Source organism: Camelina sativa, chromosome 14, assembly GCF_000633955.1.
Source record: "Camelina sativa cultivar DH55 chromosome 14, Cs, whole genome shotgun sequence".
Lineage (NCBI taxonomy): Eukaryota > Viridiplantae > Streptophyta > Magnoliopsida > Brassicales > Brassicaceae > Camelina > Camelina sativa.
Window position 1 is genome coordinate 16,866,089 of NC_025698.1, and position 26,367 is coordinate 16,892,455.

General features: G+C 35.1%; 2 protein-coding genes and 6 pseudogenes across 2 annotated transcripts; 2 read left to right on the forward strand and 6 right to left on the reverse strand.

Moving 5' to 3' along the window:
- LOC104741750 (mediator of RNA polymerase II transcription subunit 34-like) lies at positions 1,442 to 6,383 on the forward strand. The gene is made up of 20 exons (XM_010462663.2): positions 1,442 to 1,590; positions 1,847 to 2,070; positions 2,154 to 2,300; positions 2,385 to 2,600; positions 2,733 to 2,837; positions 2,970 to 3,074; positions 3,164 to 3,286; positions 3,425 to 3,513; positions 3,673 to 3,709; positions 3,797 to 3,830; positions 4,031 to 4,083; positions 4,159 to 4,236; positions 4,334 to 4,399; positions 4,659 to 4,725; positions 4,825 to 4,878; positions 5,035 to 5,142; positions 5,230 to 5,294; positions 5,416 to 5,494; positions 5,752 to 5,954; positions 6,044 to 6,383. The coding sequence occupies exons 1-20, from the start codon at positions 1,527 to 1,529 to the stop codon at positions 6,245 to 6,247; spliced, it is 2,121 nt and encodes a 706-aa protein (XP_010460965.1). The 5' UTR covers positions 1,442 to 1,526; the 3' UTR covers positions 6,248 to 6,383.
- On the reverse strand, positions 6,616 to 7,868 carry LOC109128684 (annotated as a pseudogene).
- On the reverse strand, positions 8,424 to 9,598 carry LOC109128685 (annotated as a pseudogene).
- LOC104743687 lies at positions 12,164 to 14,814 on the reverse strand (annotated as a pseudogene).
- LOC109128686 lies at positions 18,131 to 20,125 on the forward strand (annotated as a pseudogene).
- On the reverse strand, positions 20,844 to 22,152 carry LOC109128687 (annotated as a pseudogene).
- On the reverse strand, positions 22,664 to 23,301 carry LOC104743688 (annotated as a pseudogene).
- Positions 24,233 to 25,388, reverse strand: LOC104743689 (MATH domain and coiled-coil domain-containing protein At1g31400-like). The gene is made up of 4 exons (XM_019235969.1): positions 25,294 to 25,388; positions 25,084 to 25,250; positions 24,710 to 24,927; positions 24,233 to 24,550 (listed from the first exon to the last, which is right to left on the reverse strand). The coding sequence occupies exons 1-4, from the start codon at positions 25,386 to 25,388 to the stop codon at positions 24,233 to 24,235; spliced, it is 798 nt and encodes a 265-aa protein (XP_019091514.1).

Sequence of the window (26,367 nt, forward strand, 5' to 3'; positions counted from 1 at the left end):
TTCACTAAGCAAGGTGGCGGTTGAGGAATTATATAAACAGAAGCTACATCATGGTGTGTCAAAGACACTTCCATCCATGAATACATTGGAAAATTTAACATTTGTTACTATCAAAAGATTTTGTGACGTTAGAAAAAGGTTTTTATTTTCATTGGTTGTCGGAGCAAGCCATTTTGAGATAGCAAAAAGAAGTGAACATGTTCTCTCCACACAGGTGGAAAGCGGAGCCAAGATTCTTTCTATGGTGGAGGAGGTTGGACACAAGGTTATCTCCCCAAGAGAGGAAGGTGGAGGAGGTTGGACGCAAGGTTATCTCCCCACGGGAGGAAGGCGTAGCCAAGGTTCTCTCCATGGTAGAGGAGGTTGGACGCAAGGTTCTTTCCATAAGGGATGAGAACGGAGCCGAGGTTTTCTCTATGGTGGTCATACATTATTGTGATGATACATCATTGATTAGTATATTATGTAATATATTGTTTATTCAAAATGTTTTTTGAGCCAACAATTTTAGTAATAAAAAAACTATGGAGAAGTGAAAGTAAAATAGTTGGCTTAATGTGTTCATATAGACATTTTCTAGATGGTGATAATGAATATATTTATAACATAGAATATATTTAGGTGTAAAAATACACTTTTGATAGTAACATACATAAAAGATTTGTAAATAGATATAAATCAGTGTATTATAACAAAAATAAATTTATAAATAACATACAACAAATTTTAATATATTTTTGTTAAATTTAATTTAATTTATAAAACTTTAAACCCGCACATCGGACGGGTCCTCATCTAGTATATATATATATTATTTTTTCAATCAAACATTAAATTAGAAAATAACTCCAAGATTGGTTGCCAAATCGGAGGATAAGAGTTTACAAAAGATAATTCTGAAACTAAAGTTCAACTACAAATCGCATTATGTATAATTTAAGTTGGTATATATACGTAAAAATGTTAGATCAACTACATATCGCATATATACAGTACATGATCAAGACAAGTAATAAAATACATATAGCACGAGTAATTTCCATTGTTTTTTTTATTGTTTATTGTAAATCATATCTAATAACAGTTTTGAACGGTAGTGTACGCTTAACCGAAAGTATCTTAGGTCTTCTTTGGACATATCGAACGAATCCATGATCCCTTCACTTCATGATCTAGTTGATCACTCATCTCACTCACTTCTCTTCTTCCTTAAAAAATCATAAAAAAATAGTAATATAGAAAATCAATATCTTCATTAATATGTATGCGTGAATCCATGGGAAGTGGATCATTATGGGTTCAAAGTCAAAAACTTATGATATTAAAAAAAAAAAAAGTCGTATGATAAATTAAGCCAACGCCGAGCATTATTTCAGATAAGCCTAAAATAAGCCCATTTAGATGATTGTAGCCCAATATAGGCCCAATATATTAGCTTCACTTTCCATCGTTTCCGAGTTACGAGAGCGACGCCGACGACGGAAAGGTTAAACACACACCGCCGTTGATCCCGCCGGTGTTTTTCAATGGAAAGCGAAGCGATTCAGGAAGAGCTTCAGAATTTAGACGTCGAGTTAAAAGATGTTCAAGGTTTACCTTTTTCTTCGTTTTCACTCGTTCCTGTTTTTACTTTTCATCTTCGAATTCGCGTTTCGAGTTTCTCAGATTGCTTCTGGTATATACGTAACCAAGAAAAGCATTCAAATTCTCTATTTTTGTCTCTTTTATATGAATATACATTGAGGGTTTAGGTTAATTTACGAGTTCATAGCCATAAGAACTTGGATTATGATTTTAGTGAAAGTTTCAGTTTTTGAGTTTCGTGTTGATTGAAATGGCTTAACAGGTCAGATAAGTGCTTTGATTGACCATCAAGATAGGTTATACGAGAGGAAGTCTGAGTTAAAGACACTGTTAAAAGCACTAGCAGCACCAGAAAGCCCTGTTGCATCATCTGGTGGCTCTACTGCTATAGAGAACTGGTCTGAGGCGTTCGAGTGGGATTCTCGTGCTGATGATGTTAGGTTTAATATTTTTGGTATATCCAAGTATAGGGCTAACCAGAAGGAAGTAAGTGACGTTCTGCATTTTCTGATCTGAGATGTTATCTGTTTTCTTATGTTGATTCTAATGACAGTCCGCGTTATGATTAGATTATTAACGCTATAATGTTGGGAAGAGATGTCCTGGTGATCATGGCAGCAGGTGGCGGGAAGAGTCTTTGCTATCAACTTCCTGCTATACTTCGTGGCGGTACAACTCTTGTTGTCAGTCCTTTACTTTCACTCATTCAGGATCAGGTTAGTACCTAACGAAACAGCTCTCATCTTTAGATATTCTTTTATTACGTGTCTTGAGATCAATTATCGTTTACGATTGTTCAGGTTATGGGTTTGGCTGCTCTAGGAATTTCAGCCTACATGCTGACTTCTACTTCTGGCAAGGAAAATGAGAAATTTGTGTACAAGGCACTTGAAAAGGGTGAAGATGACCTCAAGATACTTTATGTAACACCGGAAAAGGTATCAAAGAGCAAAAGGTTCATGTCAAAGCTTGAAAAGTGTCACAATGCTGGGCGCCTCTCTCTTATATCAATTGATGTAAGTGTCTCCTGGTTTTAGCTTCTTACTCAGATTCTAGCTTTCGTTTATTTGGACATACCACACTGTTAGCAAATAAAACTACTCTCTGAAATCTGAATGTTCAATTTCCTATTGTTGGTTCGTTTGCAGGAGGCTCATTGTTGTAGTCAGTGGGGTCATGATTTTCGCCCTGATTACAAGAACTTAAGCATTCTAAAAACCCAGTTTCCTAAAGTTCCCATGGTTGCTTTAACTGTATGTTTTTGTTTTCATCTATTTCAAGCTTTATTCGCCCACTTTTTTGGGCTTAAATCAGTCACCACTAGGGAGCTTGCTCCTGTGCTAATCAGAAAATGACCAATAATTATATTTATGTCTCTATTGCAGGCAACTGCTACACAGAAGATCCAAAATGATCTGATAGAAATGCTGCATATTCCTAAATGCGTCAAATTTGTTAGTAGTGTTAACAGGCCAAATCTCTTTTACTCGGTACTCATAGTAATGAGTTTTATTAATTTATATTTCTCATTCTGTAGACAATATGTTGGCCTGGATATGAGCAGTGAACTATCTTGCAGGTTCGAGAAAAATCGGCAGTTGGTAAAGTGGTGGTTGATGAAATTGCAGAGTTCATACGGGAATCATACTCTAAGAATGAATCTGGAATAGTCTATTGCTTCTCACGGAAGGAATGTGAACAGGTTTGTAACAAAAATTCACACATCATCATATGTACTGAACTTACCATTATATTCTTCTTTTGCACCCCTCCATTTGTTCTATATTGAACCTATCGGGGAAGAAAAGCTTACATATTTTGTCTTCCGCAATGGTGATAGATTGCAGGTGATTTACGAGAGAGAGGGATTTCTGCTGATTATTACCACGCTGATATGGATGTAAATATGCGCGAAAAAGTTCATATGCGGTAAGCTAGTATTTCTTAAAACGTGTGGTGCCTGGTACTTACCTTGAACCTGAGATTGAAAGTCCAGCTCTGATGCAGCTCGACTGTGCTCTTGATTATCAAGTTATTGATGTGAAATTTGCAGCATTGACTGACTATTTTGTTGTGTCATGTTCACAGATGGAGCAAGAACAAGTTGCAGGTCATTGTTGGAACAGTACGTATATTCACCGTTATCATTATATTATTTAGTGGTACAGTGATCTGCATTAATCAACTCTAATTAGTATTTACTGTTTTGCAGGTTGCTTTTGGTATGGGAATCAACAAGCCTGATGGTTAGTAATGCTAACTTTTGTTTCAGTTTTCCGTAGTGCAGATTTCTTCCTTTTGCAAGTTATTATCCCTTCTGCTATAAATTCCCAGTAGCTGCTGCTTTCTTAAACTCATATATTTTCTAAAAAACTACCATCCCTTGCATTTTATTTATCACCGTTCTTACTATCTTCTCCAACTGATACATGAGACATTGTTGTAGTCAGGTTTGTCATCCACCACAGTTTGAGCAAATCGATGGAGACTTACTACCAGGTTCCAGTCTCTTGTCCACTAAAACTCGATGTCGTTATAAGGTTTGCCTCTTATCACCTAACCATCATAATGTAGGAGAGTGGCCGTGCCGGTCGTGATGGCCTTCCATCTGAGTGCATCCTCTTTTTTCGCTCGGCTGATGTTCCCAGGCAGGTGAGCTCCAAATTTTACTCAACCCTGCTGATATTTGCTGTGTATATCTATATATTTCTGAAATTTCATTGATGCTTTTCTTCCTCCTCCCAAACAGAGTTCCATGGTCTTCTACGAGTATTCTGGTCTGAAGAATCTCTATGATATAGTTAAATATTGTCAGGTACGCTGTTTCATTTGCTATTTCCTGAAGAGCGCATTATTGTTATACACCTTTATATATCTAGAGCAAACTGTATCAATCAGCACTTTGTATTGGCTAAAAGCACCAACTTCCAAGATAGTTGTGTACTTTGCTCAGCGTCCAAATAACTTTTTTTGTTTACTCTTTTATTTTGTCTAGCATTAAAGATCATGATCATGAAATGTTCTAATTTGTACGCTATCTTATGAACCATAATTTCTGAGATTCCTTTTTGCAGTCTAAATCCAAATGTCGTCGAAGTGCTTTTTTCCGTCATTTTGGGGAGCCATCACAAGATTGCGATGGTATTCTTATCTACAGTTTTCTACTACTGATAGATTTTCGACTAGGTCCGCTGATTCTAGATTATCTGATGTGCTGATCCTTATTCTACATTTGGTTAGGAATGTGTGACAACTGTGCCTTGTCAAGTGAGTTCAAAGAAGTTGATGTATCGGGTATGTCCCTACTTTCGCTTGTTGTTTCTCTGAAATACATTCTTCTGCAACTGTTTGAAATCAGCTTATAATTTTGTTTTTTTCTGCCAAAATATTTACAGCTTATGATGGTCAATAATGTCATAATGTTTTTTTCGGTGTCATGAATTTTTGCAGACCTAGCTAAGCTCGTGGTTTCTATGGTGCAAGAAACGCAAGCCAAGGATCAAAGAGTGACGATGTTACAGCTGGGTGACAAACTAAGAAATAAGCACAAGGATCTAAGTGAGTCACGTTTTCTTCATTTATTAGTTTGAGCTGCATTAAGTTATTGTTGTTGTTGTTGATTTTAAACTCTGTGGTTAAACCTAGGTGCTGAGTTAAAGAGAGACGAGATAGAACATCTTGTGGTAAAACTGATTGTTGACTCGGTATTGGTAAGTTCATTGTCTATGTTTATAGTTTCGGTCAGATTGCAATATCGACACGTGATGTGATAACTTGTGACATTAGTTTTTTCAGGCTGTAATTGAGTATTGGTTTTTTTTTTCTGTGCAGAAAGAAGAATTCCAGCACACACCATATTCGACAAACGCTTATGTAACAATGGGACCGTTGGCCAACCAACTGTTGCAAGGTAAGGAATAAGGAATTACCTTCTTTTCACGCTCACATGAACACAAGTTATCCACTCAGGTAGCCTCTAAGGTAGTTGAACCAATAGAAGTCATAGAAGTAGAAAATGTTAGAAGCATCATGTAGTTTTAGCGAGTATAGATAGAACTCGATATTCGCCACATGCCATTTCATTTTGAAACTGTTAGGCTAGCTCGGGATACTGTCTAAGAGTTGGAACTTTCATAACAAAAAACATGTTCTTATATTGTGGAACAGGAAGAAAGACGATCAAAATGGAAACATCAAGCAAACAAATCAAGAAATCGAAAAGAAGTATCTCATTTTCCGGGTTAGAACTTAAGCTTGACGAGCTACGGAAGGAGATATCCGCAGCTGATGGAAACATACTCCCTCACACGGTCCTCTCAACCCAGCAGATTGGCTCGATAAGTTCCCAAAAACCAGATTCATTACAAGAGGCGAGTTTGCGCTGATAAAATTTGAGTTTTATTCTTTTTAATTCACGTTTGATAGCTTGCCTTTAAAGCTTTATTGGTTCGATATGCAGTTGGAGAAAATTATAGGAAAATTAAAAACAGAAAAGTACGGAGACAGGATTCTAGAGGAAGTGATGAGACACGATGCAGTCTCTGAACACATTGTTGAAGATCCAAAAAAGGAAGGGACATGTGAAAGCAGATCAAGAAAGAGAGCTAAGACACAGAAGGATGTTGTTTTGGTAGACAGCAGCGATGAATATGAAGAAGCTTGATGAATCAAGTATCTTCTTATCCAATCATCGCTGCTCTTCTTTTAGTTCTTCTCTGTTAAAGGTTCCAAATTTCACTAATCTTATGTAAGAAACTAAATGATTCTATAATATATCATAATAAATAATTACTAACATACTTTGCATAAGCAATTTCACTATCTTTAGTAATCTTTTATAATTTAGTAATATGCAACATAAACATCAACTGAGACACTAAGATCATTCTTAATTTCTTTTCCATCAAGAAACAAAGTGCAATAAAAGAAAAATAGTGAAACTACCAATGAGAGTTCCAAACGACAAAAACCAAAACACCAATTAGATCCAAACTCTTACCAGCATACGACAGTTCAAGTCATCAAATAACATCATCTTAAGAATTCCAGCAGAGCCTCCATGTCTGCGCACTTATGCTTCATGTCCTTCAACTCTTCCTCAATGTCTCGCACCCGAGTCTGGCCAACCTCTTTCAGCATCTTCTCCAACCAATCCAGCTTAAACCCCGCTTTTGCCACATAAGATAGTGTAGAATATGCGTTGGCCAGATCAACATTGGAGAGTTTCTTGGGGGACTGGCACATAATCTCAGTCAAGCTTAGTAGGCTATTCAAGTATGTTGTTCTCAGATGTGGGTTCTCCAGATCGAATTTTGATGCAATGTCTGGGTGCTCTTCAAACAGACTGTTCACAGATTCTACCTGCAAGTGAAATATGGACGAAAAGAGTAAAACCCAAATCAGATATAAGTTTTTCGATACCTGACAAACCATACCGGCAGCTTCTATATATATATTATATACAAGAAACTGAACTATAGTTACTTAGTCAGCAACTCTTACAATAACGTATTTAAAAAGTACCTGTGAAGGAAGAACTTGAAACCCATCTGTAAAGTTTTCTGAACTAATAAAGTTTCCTCTAACACATCTGATCCGCCAATAACTTCAAGAACACCAACCTCAGCAACAACCTTGACTTCTCCATTCACAAGAAACCCATAATTTATGTCAATAAGTTTGTAAAGGGGAAGCATTGCTGAAAAACCACTAGTAGGCATCTTCTGATCAAACCAATATTCTCCTTCTGTAAAATCACGAAACATACTACTTTAGTCAACGACAAGAATAATCGCACAACACATACGTAGAACCTCACAGCAACACAAGTCCCATGAATCCACAAGTAGAACCATATACCAAGAACTTTACTCTGTCAGCCTTTAGGAAAATAGTTTAGCAAATGTAGAAAGAATCACCTTTATGTTGGGAGAGTCTTTCGCAAAATTGGTTTACAACAGTTAAGCGAAATTTTGTGTGCCTTTTCCATCCATTAGGCAAACTATCAGAATCAGGGACATCCAGATACAGAGACAAATAATCATCAATAATGACCCCTTTTCCCTTGGGATAGATGAGAAAACGCCTGCAAGAAAAACAAAACCAGTAAAGCAAAGGACAATATCAAGTAAAAACCGAAAATGAGTGTACGAAACATTAGAGAACAAGTTTTCTAACCATTTGGAGCCACCAACTACGAATGGAAGAGAATAGAGTTTCTCAGATTGCAAAGAGGAGAAATTCTTAATTGTCCATGTTATCTTCTTTTCATATTGCTTCTCCATTGATCTTGATGATGACTCTTCATTACCAAACTACCAGCAGAACATGAAGAGAGGCTCACACACTTAATTGTCTTAAACAACAATTTTAAAGAAAATTTAAAGACAAAACCAATATAAGAGAGAGTAAGATTATACTACAAACTCGAAGCTTTTACAAGACTCGGCACAATACACACGCACAACAATCTTTATAAGTAGGCCACATAACGTTCAGAAAACGCATGGTCACTTTGCTTTAAAAACGTTTAATAGGGTTTGAATGGGAGTCTTGGCGTCGATTACAAAAACTAGGGAAATGTGAATCGCTTTGGCTCCTCATAGCTCATTGGTGGGCTGATAAGACCAATTATTGTGACACACACTAAGACATTTTTTAAATTCCTTTTCCATCAAGAAACAAAGTGAAATTAATAAACATAGGGACACCTCAATTCAGCAAGTCTCTTGAAATTCACCAAAATTAAAGAGTACTGTCAGACAAAAAACAAAGTAATCAAAACACCAATTAGGTCCAAACTTTTCACTGTCTATGACAACTCATATCATCAAACAACATCATCTTATGAAATCCAACAGAGCCTCCATGTCTACGCACTTTTGCTTCATGTCCACCAATTCTTCCTCAATCTCTTGCAGCCGAGCCTCAACAATCTCTTTCAGTTTCTTCTCCAACCAGTCCAACTTAAACCCCGCTTTACACAAGTTAGTGTAGAGTATGCATTGGTCAGATCAGCATTGGAGAGTTCCTCCTGGCACAAGCTCTCGGTCAAGCTTAGTACGCTATTCAAGTATGCTGTTCTCAGATGCGTGCACTTAAGACGGAATTTTGATGAAATGTCAGGGTGGTTTTCAAAAAGACTGTTCACAGATTCTACCTGAAAAAAATTGATGTACAAAGTAAAACCATATATACATGCAGCTTGAATAGTGAGCAACTCTTATGACATGTGTAAAGTACTTAACTTACCTGTAAAGGAAGAACTTGAAACCCATTGACATCGATGCTTTCATTTAGTAACGAAGTTTCCTCTAACACATCTGATTTGCCAACAACTTCAAGAACGCCAACCTCAGCTACAATCTTGACTTCTCCCTTAACCGAAAATCCACCATTTACGTCAAGAAGTTTGGTAAGGGGAAGCATTTCTTGGGAACCATAACTAGCTAGGAGTGTTTATATCAAACCAGGGTTGTCCCACTGTAATGTCACGAAACATAGAACTTAAGTCAAAATTAGAATAGCATAACACAAGTCTTATGACTAATGAGTCCATAAAATTTAGTAGAAACATAATATATAAACCTTCCATTGTCCGCCTTAGGAAAACAATCTAACTAATGTAGAAAGAATCACCTTTTAGTTTGGAGAGTTTCTCGGTTATTTGGTTAACAACAGTTAGGCGATATATTGTGTGTCTTTTCCATCCACGTGGCAAAGATTCAGAATCAGCAACATCCAGAAACAGAGACAAACATTTATTAATACCAGTACCATTCCCCTTGGGAAACCCCACAAGACGCCTGCGAGCAAAAAAAAACCAAAACCATTGAAGCAAAGTACAATATCTTGAAACCCTAAAATGAACGGAAACGTTACAAAGTAGAGAGTAAGTTTTCTTTTACCATTTGGAATCACCAACAACGAAATGATCAGAATAAACTCTTTCACATTGCAAAGAGGGGAAATTCTTAATCGTCCATGTTATCTTCTTTTGATACTGCTTCTCCATTGATCTTGATGAAGATTAGGATAAATCCTAGAACCTGCAGAGTGGTACACACAATCAATGTTAAAAAAAAAAAAATTAAACAACAATTTAAACACAAAACCAAAAAAGAAGAAGATTACACTGTGATTTGAAGTTCTTGAAAAATTGAGAACAACAGACAACAATTATGTATAGGATTTAACCTAGTAGAAAACTCAGGGTTTTTAAAAGAACTCCTAGTAGGTTTTGAATGGGAATCATGTTGATTGCGGAAACTTGAAGAAAGTGAAAACGCTACGGCTCCTCACAGCTAATTTAGGTTGGCTAATATGACTGATTAATTGATGCGGCTACATATATTGATCACGATTACAATATACTTCCTGTTTTAGAGAAGTTTTTTGTTTCGTTATATAAGATGTTTTCAAGTTTCTAAGTAACTTTTAGATTAATTTAGTATTTTATATTATGCAGTCTTGTTTATGATTGGTTCAACTTGTTAAAAGTAAAAAATTTTTAATTTGCGTGCTTTAGTTAAAACATCATATATTTTGAAATGGAGGGAGTATGTTAATACTCCATAAAATAATCCCTAGTCCCTAATCTATATATAAGGAAAATTTGCTTCTAAGAAGAAACATAATAAGGTTTACAATTTCCATATTTTTGTGAGTCTCTCAATTGTTTTTCTTCATCTTAGAGTGAAGCTTTGTAAAACCTCCAGCCCAAATAGTACACGTCCTCTAGTTTCCATGAAAAGAAAAAATTACTAATTAATTATCTCTGCATAGGCGTCATCACTATGTTAAATGAGAATTTGGTCAGAAATGCCACTTTATTAATTAAAGTTGTGTAAAATGCCATTTTAATTTTTTCCTTTTCAATAATGCCATTTGTTGTTTTTGTACCATAGGATCAAAAGATCATAATACCCTTCAATTCAACCATTTTGAAACCACGAAAAAGTAATGATATGACTGTTTCTTCTTTAATTAAAACCTAAACACATATGAAAATAAAAGAGAATGAAGTTGGTGGAGTACTCCAGGTCAGTAACATGGTTCTCTTCGGGGAATTCATCAGTTTCAGGCCTGCCCGATAGACAACAAACATGTTAGTTTGATGGACTTAATGTTTTTTTATAAAAAAAATTGTCCATCAAAAAGTTAATAGACAATATGGGTTGGAAAGACAAAAGTAAGCCTACTCTGGTCCACCAACAGAGACATACCTTTTTTGTGTATCATTGTTGTCCTCCCAGAGTTCACCATTGTTAGGCTAAACGTCTTCGAACTTGTGTGATGGACAACACACATGTGAGTTCGATGGACTTAAGGTTTTAAAATAGAAAATTGGTCCATTAGATACTTAATAGACAACATGGTTGGATAGACAAAATAAGTGGTCAAAAAATGAAAATGGAGTGGACTAAACAAAGATAAAACTGGTCCATAGAGGCATACCTTCAATGTGCAGTAACATTGTTGTCCTCCGGAAGTTCACCAATGTCAATATGAACGTCTTCAGACCTGTGAGATAGACAACAAACATGTTATTGTGATGGACTTAATGTTCTAAACTAAAAAGTGGTCCACCAGGAACTTAACAGACAACATGGTTGGATAGACAAAAAACAATCATATTTTGGTCCAGAATGAAAATGCAATGGACTAAACCAAATATATGACTGGTCCACAAAGACATACCTTCTTTGTGCAGTAACATTGTTGTCCTCCAGGAGTTCACCAATGTCAGCCTAAATGTTTTTAGAATTGTGAGATAGACAACAAACATGTTAGCGTGAAGGACTTAATAATATATATAAACAAAATTGGTCTATCAGGAACTTAGTAGACAACATCGTTGGATAGAAAAAAGTAAGCATACTCTGAAACAAAAAGATAAAAACTGGTCCATAGAGATACCTTCTTTGGTCAATCATATTGTTATCCTCTGAGAGTTCTGCAATGTCAAACTGTCAATTACAATAAAGTTCATCCGTCAGCGAGCGGATCTGGTTTAATATCAAAACCCAAGTTTTGTCCATCAACAAAAACGTAGCTGATCCACTAAATGGTTGAAAGACAAGTTTGTGGTGGACAAACCTGGCTAGATCTGGTCCTTCAGAGATCAAACCTAGCAGCATGAATTCAACGCCGTGTTAGATCTTGTGTAATCTTAATCTGAGTTCTAGGAGTTTGTCAACATCTCCTTTGATGGTCTTGTCGCTGCAGAAACTAATCATCGGAGGTTTCTCTTGATTTTTCTAAATCTTCAACTCCCTCTTTATAAGATTTTAGCTTGAGCATCTCTTTTTGGTATGTTCGATGGAATTTTATGAAAGAGAGAGAGATAAGAAAGAGAGAAAAGAGAAGAACTAACGAGATGAGAAGAAAATTGAAGGAAATAAAGTGAAAAGAAAAAAAAAGTTAGGTTTTTGCGACTGTGAAAGAAAGAGGGGACAGTTTGGTCATTTTAAACTGAAGCTGTGGCACCCGGGAAAAGGTTTATGCAAAAATGGCATCTCTCACAAGTTTACGCACTGTTCATGGCAGATCTAGCAAATTTCTCATGTTAAATTGACTATCAAAGTGCAACAAAAGAAGCATAGGGAAACTTAATGACAACTTTAAGCCACTCGATCTTCTTCTCTGATATTAAAAACTACACCGAACAACAAACAGACCAAAACACCAGTTAGATCTAAACTTTGGACTAATTTACTAGAGAAATTTGTTACTTATGCCATGAACAGTAGCAATTCTTTTGGAAGATGCCACTTTCGTTTATTCCTTCTCCCGCCTGCCACAAGACCAAATTAAAAAGACAAATTTACCCTATTAAATTTATTGTTTCTTAATTATCATATTTTTCTTTCCAATATCTATTTTCACGATTTTTTATCTCTTTCTCTTTTTCCAACCTCTCATCTTTTCACAAAATGTTCAAAAAAGCCAAAGATAGTTCTCTCGAAGCCGAAGATGCTTCCATCGAGGCTGAAGATGCCTCTGTCCAGATTGGAGATGATCCATGTGTGAATCGAAATTCATGTGTCAAGTCAAGGTATGATACACCATGAATTGTTTTGTACTTCCAATTCCCATTATTAGGTTCTTGTCCAATTCTTCAATTTTGTCCTTCAACAGTCTCAAAAAAATCTATTGTGCCTGCAACATAGGACAAAAGACCTAGGATCGGAACGCAAACAAGGGCTCTCTTCTTGGAACCCACCATGTAAGTTTTTGATGGACCAGATCTACTACGTACCAACTCGTCTACCGTTATTTTGTCCATCACTTGAATAACTCATCCGGTGGACTAATTATGATGTCATTTCCATTCTTCTGTTTCCTAATATGTTGTCCATCCTATATGTTTCATATCTTATATTTCATTCAAGGATGTATGCTGCATCACCGATGGACCAAATTTACTTTTCAGCCAGGTTTTTTCTTTTCTCTCTCGATGGACCATAACCAATAAACCAAACTTGTCCATTTTACTAATTAATTTTGTCCATTCTGCAGATTTTTTGAAACCAGAACTGTTCGACCAGAAGATGAAACAAGTGATGCACCTATAGAAGACGTCATTCACGATCTAGCCAGGTTACACTATCGACCACACAATTTATGTAGATGGACTAGATCCGATGGACAAGATTCAGTGGAACAGATCATGTGGACCAGATTCGATGGACAAGATCCAGTGGAGCAGATCCTTGGACTAGACATTTTTGTTCGTCGTCAACATTGTTCTCAACGAAACCCAACCAAAAAACCAATAAATTCTTTGTTTTCTCTCAAATATGTTTTATTTTTGATGTTATTTGTTTAAGATTAATAGTGTAGATTAGTGCACATTTCTCAGTTAATAGGTCAATGTTAATTTATTCTTCTTACATCTCCTCCTCTTGTGAATAAATGTCATTTCTCATAAGGAATAAGAAAAGTGGCATTTTTGATAAGTTTTTTGAGAAAAATGGCATTTCTGGCCAAAATCCCAATTTACTAGACTAAAGTCAATCTCATCGTCAGAACTGCAGCATAAACTCGTCCTTCAATTCCTTCAAATTTTTCTCATGTTGTTGCAGCCGAGTCTTACCTAGCTCATTCACTTTCTTCTCCAGCCAATCCAACGTAAACCCCGCTTTTGTCAGGCAAGATAGTGTACAAGATGCATTGGCCAGATCAACATTGGAGAGTCGTTCAGGGGAGTGGCAGAGAATCTCAGTCAAGGTTAGTAGGCTATTCAAGTATGCAGTTCTCAGACGTGGGTTCTCCAGACGGAGTTTTGTTACAATGCCTGGGTGCTCTCTAAAGAGCTTGTTAACACATTCTACCTGCAAGTGAAACGCAAAAAGGAAAACCATATCAGATAAGAATTTTTGGAGACCTGAAGATAAAACCTCTATGAAGTTGGTTATATATATACAAGAAACTGAACTATAGAGAGTGACTCTTACGAATTGTTTGGGAAAAACAATGTACCTGTGAAGGAAGAACTTGAAACCCATTGACATGGATGCTTTCATTAACTAACAAAGTTTCCTCAAACACATCTGATTTGCCATAAACTTCAACAACACCAACCTCAGCAACAATCTTGACTTCTCCATTCACCAAAAACCCATCATTTTTGTCAACAAGTTTGGTAAGGGGAAGCATTGCTGGAAAACTCATGCTGGTGGACGTATCATAAAACCAGTTTCGTGATACTGTAAAAGTCACGAAACAGAACATTAGTCTAAGAAAATAAATGTTCTCGCAACAACACAAGTACCATGAGACCATTACAAGTAGTAGTAAGAACATAGAAAAAATATGAACTTTCGTTTCTCAGTCTAAGAAAAACAATCAAAAGACTTACCTCTCTGTTGAGAGAGTTTATCTGATTTTTGATTAACAACAGTAAGGCGAAACTCTGCATTTCTTTCCCATCCACAAGGCAAAGATTCAGAATCAGCAACCTCCAGAAATAGAGAGAAACATTTGTTAATACTATCCCCATTTCCCTTGGGATAGGCAAGAAGACGCCTGCACGCAAGAAAACCAAAACCAATTACAATATGTCACCGTAAACCCTAAAAGGAACGAACACATTAGAAGAACCAAGTTTCCTTTTAATTACCATTTGGAGTCACCAACTACGAAATTGTCAGAACAAAGTTTCTCAGATTGCAAAGAGGTGAAATTCTTGATCGTCCATGTTATCTTCTTTGCATATTGCTTTTCCATTGTTCTTGATGAATGATGAAGGAGAGAAACTCTTCATTTTTTTTCACAAAAACCAAACTACCAACAGCAGAACATAAGAAAAGTTAAATCCTAGAACCGGAATGGCAGACAATAGAACCTTGGTCCTGTTCGTTTCGTTTGGAAGTTGCAGCGACGAAAAGATTTGAGACAACGACGAGCGAGACCAGATCTAGAAGAAAAAAAAATAGGAAAGAAGGAAGCGGCGATAATGGAGGAAGGAGAAGAGTTAAGTAGGGTTTAAGTGGATGAGTTGGATCCATGTGTTCCCTGTATCGGTTTCGGGTGGGCAAAATGAAAATCATTTTGTAATTGGATAATGAATATCATTTTGTGATTGGATAAATTTTGCTGGGGGAAAGTAAATTCCGTAATAATTAACGGGAGATTCTCAAAAATAGCACCAAATTAGGTTTTTCTTCCAAATCTATCACACAATTTCATATTTTCCACATTTAGCACACATCTTCTAATTCAAAATTAAAAAAAATTATTAATTAAAATAAATAATAAAAGTCTCCATTATCTTTCTCGATAACTTTTCGTTATCTCTACATAAATTGGATCTCATTTTCCAATCTGAAACTTTGAGATCTCATTTTTACTGGTGACTAGCTTAATCGGAAAATGGTGAAGCGGTTTCACAAGCAAATTGAGCCAAACTTTTCCGGGAAAATACGATTTGTCGTCGCCTCTTAATCCCAGCATCATCGAGCTTACAAGACCTAGGCATTGTCAAGACGATGAAGCGAGTGGTTCTTGTGACACATGGACATAGCACATGGAATGAAGAAGGGAGGATTAAAGCTTGAATATGATTTCTTTGTTTTGACGAAGAAAGGTGTGTCTTGAGCTGAAACTTCTCGCTAAATTATCATCGATGACTCATTCGATGTCTGCCTCACCTGGTCATGCGTTTTCTTAGGGCTATGGAATCAAATAGGTAGATGAAATAGTGTTGTTGATGTTGGATAATTGAGAGATTTATGTGTTTGTGGATAGTTAGATTTCATATTTCTTGGTTCTTTGTAGATTGGTTGCATTTATGTGTTTAGTCCATTGAAGAGATCCAAGAAAGAAGCTGAAATCGAGAAAGTGAGATGATTTTTGACTATGGTCTCAGACAAATTGATCTTTACTCTTTTCAAGTAAGTTTAGATGTGATGTACTTCTTCTTAACTCTTGTTCTAGTTGATTATTATATATACTAGGGTCTACTAAAAAAAGAAGGAAAATAAAAGTTCAATGAAGCTTTTAGGGAATGGCACAAAGATCCGGAAAACTTCAGCACTGATGGCCACCATCCAGTAATAGAGTAATAGAGTTATAGTCAAATAAGTTGTAATCTTAGAATGATGAATCGTTGTGTCGTTTTATTGGCTTAATTGGTGAAGTTAAATGCTTGCTTAGAAAATTTAGGAAGAACTTCATAATATTATGGACCCTAAATCGTCAATTTCTCACCTTGTGATTGTTACTAACTTACTCATGCACAAATATCTAATAGCATTTCATTAGAAACTAGTTCGATGCAAGTTTGCTTTGGATATCTTTAAAACATGTGCTGTCATTTCATAGGACTGTGTTGCTTCATCAAGTTTTACTTCATCTGTTGTAGAGACGCGGATTTGGTCAGACGAATTGGAGTTACAACAAGACTCGAAGTAGGGGCGAAAGGTGCTTAAAAGATACTCCCTCTGTTTCAAAATATAAGATGTTTTAGAGAAGTTTTTTGTTTCATAATATAGAATGTTTTCAAGTTTCTATGCAACTTTTAGATTAGTTTAATATTTTATATTATGCAGTATTGTTTCTGATTGGTTGAACTTGTTAAAAGTAAAAAGTTCTTAATCTGCGTGTTTTAGTTAAAACATCCTATATTTTGAAACGGAGGGAGTATAAGATTGAAGGTTTCAGTTGACAACTACAAAGAAATTGTGCTTAAAAAGACTGGAGTATTTACAGTTTGATTCTTAGTTTTCACATGGTCTTTGTTTCATCATTAGGATTTCTGATATTTTGGATGGTTTCACCACAAAACTTGTTTAAACATATTCATGAAGGTTTTGTATTAAGATTTGGATATTTTGGTAGGTAGCTACATTTTCGTTGATAAACATATAAAAAGGGTTTGTATCAAACATTCAGGAAGGATGCCAAAAAATTTAAGAAAGATTTCTTGAATTTCAAGAAGACCTTTATCAAAAAAAAAAAAACAGAGCATATAACCCCACAAAGCTTCAAAAGCATGACAATTGAGTATTGTATTAGACCAAGGTAAGCTTTTGATGGATCATTACCCTCATTGATGGAGTAACTTGTGATAGATTTGAGGCAAAACATAAAAACAAAAAAATTGTAAGAACATTTATTTAAATTCATGAAGGATTCTTTGAAAATTAGGAAAGATTCCTATATATTTAGGAAAGATTTCTCGAGTTTCAGGAAAACCTTCATAAAAAAAAGATTACCCCTTTACTAATAATTTAGGAAGAACTCATTGAAATTTTGGAATGTTTCATAAAATTAGGACATTGGTAGGTCTTTGATACATTACCCCTTACAGGAGCGGACCCACGTGTATTAATGGGAGGTCAGCTGACCTGCCCAAATTTTGAAAAAAAAAATTATTTCCTAGTTTTAGAGTATATTTTAGTGTTATTTGAGTCAAACCAAACAAATTTTAAAAATCTGACCTCCCTTAATTTATAAAACGAAAGTCCACTAGCCCATAACAAAGAGAAAATCAAAGCCTTTTATTTGTTATAATTAAAAACAAATCTGGCCCAATTTATCTACCCTAATAATTTATTCTGTGCTTATATATTAAACAAAGAAGCAAGCATCTTTTTTAAGTCGACCAAAAAAGAGAAAGAAGCAACGATCGTCGTGTTGGTGTGTGTCCGTGACTCCGTGTGTGTGTTTTCAATTTTTATGCTTCACGCCTTCAGTACATCAGATTCTTCAAACCAAGTAAGTTTATTAGATACAAAACTCGATTTTCTTTTATAATCAATTTTTTTTAAAAAAATTATATTTAGAAATAAAGATTCCAATACATGGTTTTATTTTATGTTGACAATTTTTTTTTCTAATTTTTTCAGACGAAACAATGAATACTTTGAAAAACTACTATCTACACCTTGCAATGAACCACCATCTACACCTCGCAGTGAACCACCATCTACACCTCGCAATGAACCACCATCTCCACTTCGCAGTGAATCAGATGATATTTATTTACCTTGGGATCATGCTGATCGAAAAAGAATAACAATTTATCATCCGAATCAAAGAGATGAGGTAATTCGAAAATACTTGATTCGAGGTCCTTGTCAACCTCGTGGGCATACTTTTAAACAAATATTGATAGGAAACACATTGAGGCGATTTAATCCAGCTTGGTTTGATCAGTATAGGAATTGGTTAGAGTACAATGTGAAAAAAAGAAAAAGCTTTTTGTCTGTGTTGTTACTTGTTCAGAGATAATGCTGGTAAATGCGTAAAAAGTGATGCATTTATCACAGATGTATTCTGTAGGTGGAATCATTTCAAGAGTTTTTCAGGACATGTGGGAGGTGTTGATAGTTTTCACAACAATGCAGTTATAAAGTGTGAAAACTTGATGAAACAAGGTCAGTCTATTGAGCATGCTTTGCATAAACAAAACGATATTACAAAAAATGAGTATCGAATTCGGTTGAATGCTTTTGTTGATGCTTCAAGATACTTATTGCAACAAGGATTAGCTTTTCGTGGCCATGATGAATCAGAAAATTCTGTCAATAGAGGAAACTTTGTGGAACTCTTGAAGTACACTGCTGAGCAGAATGAAGTTGTGAGTAAGGTTATTTTAGATAATGCTCCTGGAAATAATCAGATGAAATCTCCTAAGATTCAGAAAGATATTGTGCATTGTTTTGCAGAAGAGGTAGTCAAATATGTTATTGAAAAAATTAATCATGATGTTTTCAGTTTGCTGGTGGATGAATCTGCTGATGTTTCCGACAAAGAGCAAATGGCGGTAGTGTTTTGATTTGTTGATAAAGGTGGGATAGTCAAAGAGAGATTTATGAGTATCACACATGTGAGTGAGACTTCTGCAACATCTTTGAGATTTGCTATTGATGATTTGTTTGCTAAATATGGATTGAGCATAAAAAGGGTGAGAGGACAAGGGTATGACGGAGCAAGTAACATGAAGGGCGGGTTCAATGGATTAAGATCAATAATTCAGTGGGAAAGCACATCAGCATATTATGTTCATTACTTTGCTCATCAACTTCAATTAGTTGTTGTGGCAGTTGCAAAAAACATTTTAATGTTGGCGACTTTTTTGATATAATTTCTCTGTTACTGAATGTAGTGGGAGCCTCATGCAAAAGGAAAGATATGATCGAGAGAGTTACAGAAAAGAAATTATGGAAGAAATTAATAATGGTGAAATCAGTACAGGAACAAGATTGAATCAAGATATCTCTCTTCAAAGACCAGGGTATACTCGTTGGAATTCTCACTACAGAACTCTATTGCGGATGATTCAGTTGTTTTCTTCTATCATAAAGGTGCTTGAGTACATTGAGAATGAAGGCGCATATGACTTGAAAAGACGTCAAGCTCATGGTCTCCTTGATTACTTCATAGCTTTGATTTTGTGTTTTATTTGCATATGATGATACACCTTTTAGGACTCACGGATACCTTGTCAGTGGCACTGCAAAGAAGAGATCAAGATATTTTAAATGCTATGTCATTAGTGAAATCAACTAAGAGACAACTCCAGTTATTTATGGATGGTGGGTGGAATTCTCTCATGACGAAAGTTTATTTGTTTTGTGAAAAACATGCGCTTGAAAAGGTGGAGATGGAGGCAGATTTTGTAGACTCAAAAAGACGAAGAAAAAAGACAGGAGTATCAAATATGCATCATTACAAGGTCAATTGCTTATATTCTATCTTGGATTTGCAGCTTCAAGAATTTAACGACCGCTTTAAAGAGGTGAACACTGAGTTGCTTATTTATGCTGCTTCTCTATCTCCCATCGATGCATTTACTGATTTTGATCTCTCAAAATTGTTGAGGTTATCTAAGTTCTGCCCAGATGACTTTAGTTCAGGGGAGCTCATTTCTCTTGAGCAAGAATTATGTATCTACATTGATAATGTTCGACATGATGAAAGATTTTCTAATTTGGAGAATCTTGGAGACCTTGCTAGAATGTTGGTGGAAACACGAAAACATATGTCATATCCTTTGGTTTATAGGCTTTTGAAGTTGGTTTTTCAGCCATGAAGATCGTAAAGACATATCGACGTAATTGGATTGGAGATCAATTTTTGAATGATTGGTTAGTTTGTTTTATCGAGAAAGATGTATTCAAAGCTATTACAAACAAAACTGTGATGACAAGATTTCAGAACATGAAAGATCGTAGGATGCTTTTATAATTTTTTTTAACATTGTAGGATTTTTATATTTATATTAAAGACGATTTTTTTTGTTTATATTTTGACCTAGGTTAAAAAAATTCCTGGGTCCGCCAAAATTATATTCATGAAGACCAAAATTCCTGCCCTTACTAATGGAATAATATGTAATACATTAAGACAAAAGATAAATAAAGAGATTTTTTATTTTATTTTGGTCAAACAAATAAATAGATTTTAAAACATGTTTTTCTAAGTTTAGGAAAGATTTCATAATGTTTAGGAAGACAATCTTGAATTTTATGAAGGTCTTCCTAAATATATGAAACCAACATCTACATAGGCAACTTTGGATTTGCAAGTTGTATGTCTGTGAAAAATTGTAAGCATTAGATGCATAAAGAGTTGAGAAACTAAAGAAGCTAAGCTTGAGTAGTCTTATAAATCAAATCAGTCCTTCTAATCTCCATCTCTTATAGTTAAGAAAAGTTCACATTGCATCCCATAACACTTTTTTTGTCTGCAACAACAACAATCATAACATCATCTTCTGTTTTATTGGCTTGATTAATGATATTATCTAGTTAGAAAGAATAATGAAAGGAAGAGTTGGGAAACTGAAGAAGTTGAGCTTGAGAAGTCTTAATCATATCAATCCTTCTAATCTCCATCTATTTACAAAACCTCATTGTCTCCTTCACATATTTCATCTTCTTCTTCTCCATTAACATTACTCTCTCAACAAAAGCTCTAATCTTTGCTGCTACGGCTCTCGCTCCTTTCCTCCGCCTCTCACCACCATTTCCATCGTTTTTCCTCTTCCTTTTCATTGATCTCCCACTTTGTTCCCATGAGTCATACACTTTGTTCTCCGCTGCTACGGCTTGAAGCTTAGCTCATCTTCTTCTTCGTAATTATCCTCTTCTTCATCATCTTCTTCATCTTCTTCATCTTCGTTGTCTTGGTAGTGATTATTCAGATTCAGAGGTAATTGTGAGAGAGGACGAGCTGAGATAGGAGAAAGATTCAAATCCAACTCTTCCATTTGATTTTAGAAACGGCAAAACGAGATAGATCTCATACTCTCTCTCAGATCAGAATTGTTTAGGCATCTTTTCGATCGTATGCCTACACTGAGTAGATGACTTGTCAACGCCGGAACAAGCTAAGACGGCGACAATGGTCTATTTCCAGTGGGTTGACTTGAGAGGTGAATCGAAAAACAAATTGTTCTGGCGTTTCTCTCAGAAATTGATGAGGATGAACTTAGAAATTAAGATCTCAGATCGGAGAACTCAGCACAAGGTTCACCGGAGAAATTTTAAATTGTGAATTTAATTTTTAAATAAGAAATTTTAGTATTTAAGTTAATAAGTTAATATTCGATATCACAAATGCTACATTTGGAAAAGTTGAGTGTGTGTGCTAACTTTGGAAGAAAAAATTTGTTTCTCATAATTAGTAGTTTCTTAAATATTTTTAATGTATTTTAGATACTTTTTTTACGCACTTTGAAATACTTATCACATATAGAGAGATGACACATTTTAGATAGTAAGCAATAATTTTAACTAATCTTTCAGTACATTCTTAATACATTAAAAAAATAGTTTAATAATGTTGTGAAGCCCAAATAGTACATGCAATTTCATTTTTAATAATTTCATGTAGTTTCACAAAAAAAAGATATTCATGTATAATGTATTGACCTGCATTTCCGTCTCTGCTCGTGTAATTGTGTTATTGTTCAACTTGGACCTGGACCTGGACCACCTCTACTTGCATAGTTCTTTGATCCTCATTGTTTTCCTCTTTGATCTCATAAGAAAAGTACATACCTCTGTCGATTTGGAAGTGTTTAAAAGGAGATGGGATTAATAGGTGGAAATCCATAACATAATTTGTTTTTTTTCTTGAATAAATGCTTTGTAATTTTTCTTTAAACTGATGAAGTTGTGTCAAATGCTTTAAATGAAATTTTGAATAAATACTTTGTAATTCCAAAATAATTATACTTAATTTATTTCTTTTTTCTGATGAAGTTGTGTCAAATAAATTTTGTAATTAATGAAATAAATAAAATATAGTTATTGTTGTTAATATGCACTAGGAAAAAGTTACGATTTGTATAATACTTGCGAAATGCATTAGAAAACGCCTAGGCAAATCGACATGTTAACGAATGCCAATATCTATGATCATCATGATTAATGGAGAGACTACGACATTTTTAAAAACTTATTTTCCATCAAGAAACAAAATGCAATAAAATAAAACAAGTATCTTGATCTTCTCAAAGATTAAGAGGACTCTGTTCTAAAGTTAGACAACAACAAAGAGACGAAAAACACCAATCAGATCCAAACACTTAACTGTCTACAACAATTCAAGTCATCAAACAACATCAACGTAAGAACTTCAGCAGAGCCTCCATGTCTTCACACTTATGTTTCATGTTCTTTAATTCTTCCTCAATCTCTTGCACCCGAGTCTCACCAACGTCTTTTAGTTTCTTCTCCAGCCAATCTAATTTAAACCCTGCTTTTGTCACATAAGATAGTGTAGAATATGCCTTGGCCAGATCATCACTGGAGAGTTCTCTGGGGACTGGCATAAATTCTCAGTCAAACTTAGTAGGCAATTCAAGTATGAAGTTCTCAGATGTGGGTTATCCAGACAGAATTGTGATGCAATATCTGGGTGCTCTCTAAAGAGATTTTTCACAACTTCTACCTGCAAGGGAAACATAGACGAATCAAGTAAAACCTTCTCAGATAACATTTTTAGAGACCTGAAAAACTGATCCACAACCCTAATACGCAGTTTATACAAGAAAGTGAATTATATGGTTAGAAGTACTTAATTTACATGTGAAGGAAGAACTTGAAACCCATTGACATTGATGCTTTCATTAACTAATAAAGTTTCCTCCAAATCAGATTTGCCAACAACTTCACGAATACCAACTTCGGCTACAATCTTGACTTCTCCATTCACCAAAAACCCATCATTTTGGTCAACAAGTTTGGTAAGGGGAAGCATTTCTGGGAAACCCCAGTTTTTGCACTTCTCATCAAACCTTTTGTAAGATACTATAAAGTCACGAAACATAGAACTTAAGTCAAAACAAGAACTGTACCAAACGTAAAAATGAATCTAGCAGCAACACAATGTCCGACAAGCCCATGTCAAATAGAACATCAAAAATGACCTTTTGTCAGCCTTAAGAAACATATATAATCTACCTGCATGTTCGGAAAGTTTCTCCGACGTTTAATTAACAACAGTTATGCGAATTTTGATGCGTCTGAACCAATAAGAAGTCAATGATTCAGAATCAACAACATTGAGATAGACTGACAAATATTTATTAATACCAACACCATTTGTAGATTAGTAACAGCCTTTCCCAAGAAACAGCATTACCTTGGGAAAGACAGACAAACATTTGATCCTCATTGTTTTCCTCTTTGATCTCATAACTAATTGATAAATGACATGTGTCAAAAAGCATAAAATAATATGATTGTTTTAGTTTTTTAATCTACAAAATCAATCTTTGAGGGACAAAAATAATTTTTATAACATCAATCTATTAGGAACAGAGGAAGTATCTGTTTTTAAGTTCAGAGAAGTTGCACCACGAACATAACACTATTTCCACTTTTAGTGCAGCCTCTCAGTTATTTTTTCTTCATCTTGGACATTGTCTCTAATCATCTTCATATGCATCATCAACATGAATTGATATTAATTTGACTACAACTGTCACAGTTAGGAAAGGACACAAACACACTTCTTTTTTTTTCATCAACAAAACAAAGTGCATTAATTTATGAAACATAGGGAAACCTCAATGTCAACTGAAGCCTCTTTTCTCCAAGATTAAGAGGACATTGGTTTTTTAAACTAAAACACACCAATTAGGTCCAAACTCTTAATGGGCTAAACTCGACTCAAGTCATCCTCATCGTCATAACTCTAGCATAAACTCTTCCTTCAAGTCCTTTAATTCCTTCAACTCTTTCTCATGTTGTTGCAGCAGAGTCTTACCAACCTCTTTCAGTTTGTTCTCCAACCAATCCAACTTAAAGCCCGCCTTTTTCATACAAGATAGTGTACAAAATGCATTGGCGAGATCAAGATTGGAGAGTTTCTGAGGGGACTGGTATAGAATCTCAGTCAGGGTTATCAGGACATTCAAGTATGTGGTCCTTAGATGTGGGTTCTCTAGACGGAATTTTGATGCAATGTCTGGGTGCTTTTTAAAGAGAGTGTTCACAGTTTCCACCTAGAAGTGAAAAATTAGACGTAATAAAGAAAACCATATCATATAGGAATTTTTGCAGACCTGAAAACAGACCCACAATCTTGGATATGTACAAGAAACTGAACTATAGAGTTTGATTCTTACGATTTCTTTTTTGTTTGAAAAACATTTTCTATGTACCTGTGAAGGAAGAACTTGAAACCCATTGACATTGATGCTTTCATTAACTAATGAAGTTTCCTCCAACACATCTGATTTGCCATGAACTTCAAGAACACCAACCTCGGCTACAATCTTGACTTCTCCGTTCATTAAAAACCCATTTGCAAGTTTTGTAAGGGGAAGCATTGATGGGTAACCTATGCTGGTAGATTTCTCATCAAACCACTTTTGTGATACTGTAAAGTCAAGAAGCATAAAGCTTTAGTCTAAACAAGAACCGCACAACTCATAACCAAAATCTCGCAGCTACATAAAGTACCATGACACAAAATATGAACTTTCCTTTGTCAGCCTTATAAAAGCAATCTAGCGAGAGGCTAGAGATTCATCACCTCTATGCTGGGAGAGTTTCTCTGAAATTTGATTAACAACAGTTAGGCGATATCTTGTGTGTCTTTGCCATCCACAAGGCAAAGATTCAGAATCAGCAACATCCAGAAATAGAGACAAACATTTATTAATACTATGCCAATTACCCTTGGGATAGGCCAGAAGACGCCTGCATGCAAAAACAAAAACAAATAAAGCAAAAAAGACAATACCATGTAAACCCATGATCAGAATAAATTTTCTCAGATTGTAAAGAAGAGAAATTCTTAATCGTCCATGTGATCTTCTTTTCATATTGTTTTTCCATTGTTCTTGATGACAATTAGGTTTTTTCCTAGAACCCTGAGTGGTTCACAACCAAATTTGTTAATCAAAAAAAAATATCAAACAGCAATTTAAACACAACCAGAAAAAAGAAGATTACACTATGAATTCGATTTTTTTTTAAAGAACTTAAAACAACATACACACATACAACAATTATATAACGTAGCCACATATACGAGAAAACGAAGGGAAACTTCGTATTAAAAGCACCTAGTAGGTTTTGAATGGGAACCGTGTTGATTACTGAAACTTGAGGAATGTGAAAACGCTTCGGCTCCTAAAAGTCAACTCTTAGGTTGGCTAATTCATGCGGCAACATATATTGATCAAGATTACAATATGTGTTATATAGTATCGAGGTCCGGCTCAAAAATTTATTGGGCCGGGTGCTAAAATAGTTTTTTTATAAAAAAATTGTAGGCTAAATATGTAACATTTTAAAGATTTGGACCCTTTTGATAATTATTGGATACTTTAGGACCTTCAAATGCAAAGAAAAAATTGTTAAAAAGTTGGGATCCGGTGCGGGTTGCACACCCCTCACACCCTAAGGGCATATTTATCAGTGATATTGATGGAAGTATTTAACTCATATTTAAAAAAATAAATACAAAATTATAATAGAATTGAAAAACAGTAGAAAAGTGACACATAAGTTAGAAGGGTCTATAATGATGTCTTTAACTAGATACCAACCCACACTATGTGCGGGATAAATCAATTTAAATAAAATATTATGAGTAAAATTATTATTTGAGATTTAAGATTTGTTTGTATAAAAAAAAATCTGTAGGTAACGTTTTTTTCGTTTATTCAAATTTGCGTTTATTTTCTATAAAATACGTTTCACCCGTAAAATATTTGAACTTGGAAAAGAATTTTAAAGTGGTGTAGAAAGTTTTGATGTCTTTTTGTGTTTCTAAAAATTAAATTCACATATTTTATGTTTCACATTATTA